Genomic DNA, 6,470 nt, shown 5'->3' on the forward strand with positions numbered 1-6,470 from the left:
AATGACTACACTTTAGTCCAAATTTTGATGTTGGCTCTGAAAATGACGTCAGGTGTTGTCTAAGTTTGATTGTCTAATATTTTTCAGAATTATGCACCTATTTGGTTGTTATGCAGTAGCTTTTATTGACAAGCTTGAATGCAAATTTAAGGGTTTTTCCCTTATATGTTGTTCAGTTCATTTTCTGGTGTTTTTGCTTGTGTTACTTTAGTAGATAATTTTGGAGTTTAAGGTCTGGTGTTGTTAATGTGTGGAAGTTTGGATTCAGTTTGATTTTTTTTTAAGAAGAGATTCGTTTTGGATTGTATCAGCCTTTTTTTTTTTAGTCATTTTCGGAGCCAACAACAAAATTTGGACTAAAGTGTAGTCATTTGAGAGTTGAGAGACTAAAAAGATGGATTTTCGAAACGAGAGACTGAACTGATTTTAACACCAAAGTTTAGGGTACTAAACTGAATTTTCCTCTAATTCAATATAAGACTGAATTAGCTCATTGGTGATAGGACGTGTTTATTTTGGTTTGTTTGTTTTTTTTGTTAATTCAATATAAGACTAAATTAGCTCATTGGTGATAGGACGTGCTTTGATGACATCTGCTGGATATTTGTTAAAGAAATTGGCACATGAGCATAATATTGCGGTACTGGTAGGTGTCTTTTGAAACCATGAAACACTCAAACGCATGATTATCAGCTCAACATAATCTTTCCGATGAACCACTACCAACAACTTAGAAGCCGTCACTCTGTCGGCTTAATTGCAACTTCACCTTACTGTAAATCCATAGCTTGGATTGGTCTCCATTCCAACTCAAGCAGTATGCATCCCCATCATTGTTTTGTTCACAATAGGATCTAGTTGAATCTGACAAAAATAAAATTGAATATATGCCCTTACACATGATAGTATATTGGATTTGAAAGTGTTATTCAATAGGAGTTTTAGCTTATGCTCTTTCCTTTGCAATAACTGTGTAACTGGATTTGAAGGTGACCAATCACACAGTAGGTGGAGAAAAAGGTATTGCAAAACCAGCTCTTGGCCAGACCTGGAAGAGCGTAGCACATGTGAGGCTTCTGCTTTCCGCTGACCATGGAAATGATACCCGGAGTATTTCAGTGCTAAAACACCCGTCTATGGTATATTATCCCTTATCCGTATTCTATCACAATTCTGAATAATTTACTTTTCTGCACACCTGTACTTGCTCAAGTCTCTAACTTCTCTATGCAAGCACTTTCTTCTGTTTCACGTCGAGATCAAAGCTGTAGCATATCCTATCACTGTATTACACAGCTGATACTTTCTCCTTCAAATAGTTTCTTCTTCTTTGCCACTGTAGTCTCGCAGCTAACAGTATTTTGTCTAAGAAAACTAAAGTAAAGTGTACAGCACATTAGCAATGTAGTTTTAGAACCTTCTTGTTTGTTTTCCTTCTAATCTGTCGTCCTATTTTTTCCAGGCTTCTGGCAAGGTTGCGAGATTTAGAGTGTAGGGGGAAATCGGAATAGCATATTTGATCATATAGTACTTGGCACAATGAAAATATTAGGAAGAGTAAATTGATGATAATTCAAGCTGTTGTTTATGAGGATACTGGAGATTCTTAGCATGGATTAACTAGGAACTGGCCTTGCTCTTTTTACACCAATTAGTTCCCACCTTGAGAACGTAAATCAGCTCAGGGTATCTAAATGCACCTAGCAACTGAATCAATATATTCAACATCCAAGACAGGTCCGGTTTTCTAAATTGGTCACAAGTTACAACCATCTTGTGAAGAAGCTGGAGACTATGATCTACACACTCTGCTATCTCATCCCAAATGCTTCTGTGCTGGCATGAACGTAACGAACCCTGATGAGCTCACCTAGTATTATATATACAGCTGAAGTCAAATTATTGTCAGTTTACATGGTCTAATTTTTCTGTAGTAGTAGATTCAGCGTCCAGAACAATTGCAATATTTTTTGTGTTTTGTTGGTAATTTTTTTTTTTTTAAACGTCAGATAGCAGATGAATGTATCCCCCATGATCAGCATATCTTTCCTCGCTTTGAGAAGAGAGTGCTATTGGTGAAGTTGGTAGCAGTATTGTCTTACAGTCGGTAAAAAGCTCACAACGGATAGTACTGTAAATTCCTCTTCCAGTAGTTGCAGCAGCAACTGGTAAAATAAGGGCCATGATGATCATAGGAAAATTGTAGCAGACAAACCCAAACCTAGAAACATAATACTACAATAGAAATGAAACAAGCTAGAGTCCTAGACCTAAGAACTGATCCTCGAACTTATAATCTTCCTTGTGTTCGTTCACCTCTACACGACACCATCCATCTCCCTTGTTTCATTGAACAGGTATGAAGCCTAACCATTCAAGCAATAAATGATGCAATTAAGAACATTTCATGGGAAGTAGCTAAGATCATCCTCGAAGAACAATTATGCAATTAAGAACATTTCATAAGAAGTAGCTAAGATTATCCACGAGGAGCTGGTTGTTAAGAGCTAAGATCATCGAACCGAGAAATTTTTCAGCGTTACAGGAGGACCACATGACACCATCCATCTCCCTTGTTTCATTGAACTAGTATGAAGCCTAACCATTCAAGCAATAAATGATGCAATTAAGAACATTTCATAAGAAGTAGCTAAGATTATCCTCAAGGAGCTGGTTGTTAAGAGTTAAGATCATCGCACCGAGATATTTTTCAGCGTTACGGGAGGACCACGTGGCAGTATAACGTGGTCCTACATTCTAATTAAATATTGACACATAGATTTTATTAAAGAAAAATTACATCAGCTATTTTATCAAAGACAATTTTTGGTTTGTTGTTGCTTTTTAAACCTTAAACCCTGAACCCTAAACTCTAAACCCTGAACCCTAAACTCTAAACCTTAGACCCAAAACCCTAACCCCTAACCCTTAAACCCTAAACCTAAACCCTAAACCCTAAACCCTAACCCCAAACCCTAAATCCTAAGCCCTAGTCCAAACTCAACAAAGACCCATGAAGGTCATTTTACAAAAAATAGAAAACCTTAGTTTATATTTTAGCTGTAATAAATCCACGTATCAATATTTGATTGGAATGTAGGACCACGTCATATTGCCACGTGGTCCTCCTGTAGCATCTAAAAATTTCTCATCTCGCACCATAAGCTAAAAACTTAAATTTAGCTAAAAAAACGCTTCCACCATAAGCTATATTTCAATTCCTAAATTTACTCATTCCATAATTAGTCAAGTTCACCCAAATTTATGTAAGAAAAATAATTAATTAGTTAAAAATTAAAAACATAGCATGTAGGCAATGAAAGATTTAGATATTACTGATTTGATAAATTTAAGGATTAAATTCAATTTACCCCTTCAAACTTTAGGGTTAAAATCAGTTTGCTCCCTCATCTTTTTTTTTAATTAGACTCATCCCTGAACCTCCGAATCGCATCACATGACCCTAAATTTCAAATTTCCATCTGATTGTGACGTCATGCGCTGAGCTGGAACCGACAAGAGGTCTCACATTTCAGGTTTTGACTCTCACTTTGGCTGAAAAACCCAAACTACCCATGATAACAATTATTTCTATTTCTCCACCTTTTTTTCTATTCTTTTTACTTTACCTTCAGAACCTTTCTTCTTCTTCTTCTTCTTCTTCTTCTACTCTACCTTCCTACACTACTCTCTCTCTCTCTCTCTCTCTCTCTCTCTCTCTCTCTCTCTCAACCAGCCGTTACCAACCATCCACCTCTCAGTCAATCCCCACCATCCATCATTTCTACCTTGTGCACCCTTCAACTTCTCCCCCTCAAAGTTGAAGTTAGGAGCAAGAGTGGGAGAATCTATGAGCTAGCAAAGATGATGAAGAGTCTGATGCTGCCGACCTGCCGTGTCTGGAGCCGATTGAGTTGCCGCAGTACACGGTGGTGCACTCAGAATCAATTTGCCCATGAAATTTCAAGCTTCCCGACCCACATCCCTACCCATATCCCTCTCGGAACTCGACTTGAAATCTTATACATGGGACATGGCACCGACGAACTGATTGGAAGGAGGAGACTCATGGCGGCGTTGAGAGCTATTTCGTGGAGTAGGAGTCTGAGATTTGAAGATTGGGGATGGAGATGAAGAAGATTAGGTCGAAAGGAGAGAGAGAGAGAGAGAGAAAGAGAGAGAGAGATCTGTATTTTTTTTTCCTTTTGATTGAAAGATAAAGAGAGAGTCTGAAAGCTAAAAGAAAATATGAAAGGTGGAAAAAAAAAGTGGAGAAATAGAAATAATTGTTATTATGGGTAGTTTGGGGTTTTCAGTCAAAGTGAGGGTCAAAACCTGAAATGTGGGACCTCTTGTCGGGTCCAGCTTAGCGCATGACGTCACAATCAGATGAAAATTTAAAATTTGGGGTCAAGTGATGCAATTTGGAAGTTCAGGGATGTGTCTGATTTAAAAAAAGATGAGAGAGCAAACTGATTTTAGCCCTAAAGTTTAAGGGGTAAACTGAATTTAATCCTAAATTTAATTAAGAGATACATAGGGTAGTGGAGATCTATATATGGCTCTCCTCAGTTGGAAGAACTAAGACCTAGCTACTTGTTGCAATTGGAGATCCAATCCACAGAGACGATATCATTTAATTTCCAAACCGCAAGAAATAAATAAGTTTGGCGAGATTGTATCAATTAATTGATTAGAGTAACATTTTTCTAGGCTTGGCCAAGGCCCAAGGGTGTGGCCATAGTTGATGATACCGGCCGACCCTCCTCTTGGTCATGCAGTTTAATTTGTTATGTCTTGGATAATACCGGGTGAAGTGGCAACGAATTTGAAGTTGTCAGTGGCAAAGACGATGGAGTTGGCATCGTGACTCGCAGTGGCAGAGCTAGAGATTAGAGACAGGGAGTGTGACTATAATGCAATTAACACAAGTAGGAACTGAATTGAACTTAGTTTAAAGGATGAAATACATATGTATAGGCGTATAGCAAAACTTGGAGATGTCATGGCCACTGTCTCCACTTTTATCACTGCTACGCCTCTGGTGACTCGTGACACTGCTGCTTCTCTCAGTTCGTCGGTGTGTTTTGGTGTCCTTCCTTGTGGTTAGGCTCAGGGGATAAAGACCCTAGTTTTAGCTCAGTTCTTTTGGTTAATTGGGGTTGGTTCTCTTTGGTCCGGCCTGTTTGGTTGACGGGAATGTTAAAATAGGAAAATGATTTATTTTTCTTTCCAAACAGATATGGAAGAGAAATTTTATTAACACATCTCTAAATGCTAAATACACATCTCTTTTTTTATACAAATTATATAAGACTTTGTGGGTACATAAAATTACCAAAAAAGACATTCATATCAAAATTAAAAAAACTTAGTTGAAATAAAATATCTTGTTTAAGACATTCATATTTACTATTGTACTTTAAACATTTGTTAATTTTTAGCTTGAATCGAATACCAATATTTTGACACCACATATGAATATTATGCAATGGTTCCCAAGAATCGATTAATTTAGTTTTACATAGGATTGAACATTCTAATGCTGAAAGTTATGTTAAGGACCTTGGTGATATATTGTCCTTATTTTGTTTTGATTCGGTAGTCTCAATAAATCTTGAAATCAATTTGACTAAGAGGCTCCTTAAGAATAAAATTTGTCGAGAAAAACTGATGGCCGGGAGAAAATGTTAACAAAGGGAAATTCCTCGAGGAAGATTTTAACAAGGTGAAACCCTTTAGAGAAAAATAAAAATCTTCGAGGAATATGTTAACGAGGTGAAATAGTAAGAGGAAAGATGAAACATTTTGAGAAAAATCTCAGTGATCGATGTGATTTATTTATTTTTATTTATTTTTTAATAAATTGAATAATCGAACTAGAAAAGTATGTGTAGTAAATGAGTTGTGTATTTAGTGAATAAGTTGTGTATGTTAAATGAGGGTATTGTAGGAAGTTTGAGTATATGTATCTAGTAAAATGTTAAAATAAGAAAGTTAATAGGTGATGTATTAAGTATGAGATGTGTATCTAATAATTAGGGATGTGTTAATAAAATTTCTCAATATGGAATGGAATATGTTTTGGTATTTTCATGTGTTTGTTTACGTGGAATTAAATATTGATTCTTATTGTAGCTTTTGGTAAGTCATAATAATGGAATACAAAATTGTACTTTCCTATAATACCCCACTACCAGAAGAAAGGCTTTAGCCGACGAAAATAAAAAAACCAGGCCGACGAATTTTTTTTCGTCGGCTAATTTAAAAATTTTCGTCGGCTATGGTCAACTTTAGCCGACGAAAGTAATATTTCATCGGCTGAATAATTTTTTTTCGTCGGCTATAGTCTGTGAACTTTAGCCGACGAAATTTTTAAAAGTTTAACCGACGAAAAAAATTCGTCGGCTAAAGTGATTTTAGCCGACGAAAAAAAATTCGTCGGCTAAAGTGGACTTTAGCCGACGAAA

The 6,470-nt window shown here is 36.5% G+C and overlaps 1 protein-coding gene across 1 annotated transcript in view; it reads left to right on the forward strand.

Moving 5' to 3' along the window:
- The window catches only part of LOC101306799 (DNA repair protein RAD51 homolog 4-like), a 3,148-nt gene extending 1,512 nt beyond the window's left edge, over positions 1-1,636 (forward strand). Inside the window, exons 8-10 of the mRNA XM_004294568.1 lie at positions 576-646; positions 990-1,139; positions 1,463-1,636. Of these exons, the coding sequence (XP_004294616.1) occupies positions 576-646; positions 990-1,139; positions 1,463-1,495 (254 nt within the window). The 3' untranslated portion in view covers positions 1,496-1,636. The remainder of the gene's footprint in view (positions 1-575; positions 647-989; positions 1,140-1,462) is intronic.
- Positions 1,637-6,470: the final 4,834 nt, after the last annotated feature.

The sequence above is a fragment of the Fragaria vesca genome, linkage group LG3 (assembly GCF_000184155.1).
Source record: "Fragaria vesca subsp. vesca linkage group LG3, FraVesHawaii_1.0, whole genome shotgun sequence".
NCBI classification, from domain to species: Eukaryota; Viridiplantae; Streptophyta; class Magnoliopsida; order Rosales; family Rosaceae; genus Fragaria; species Fragaria vesca.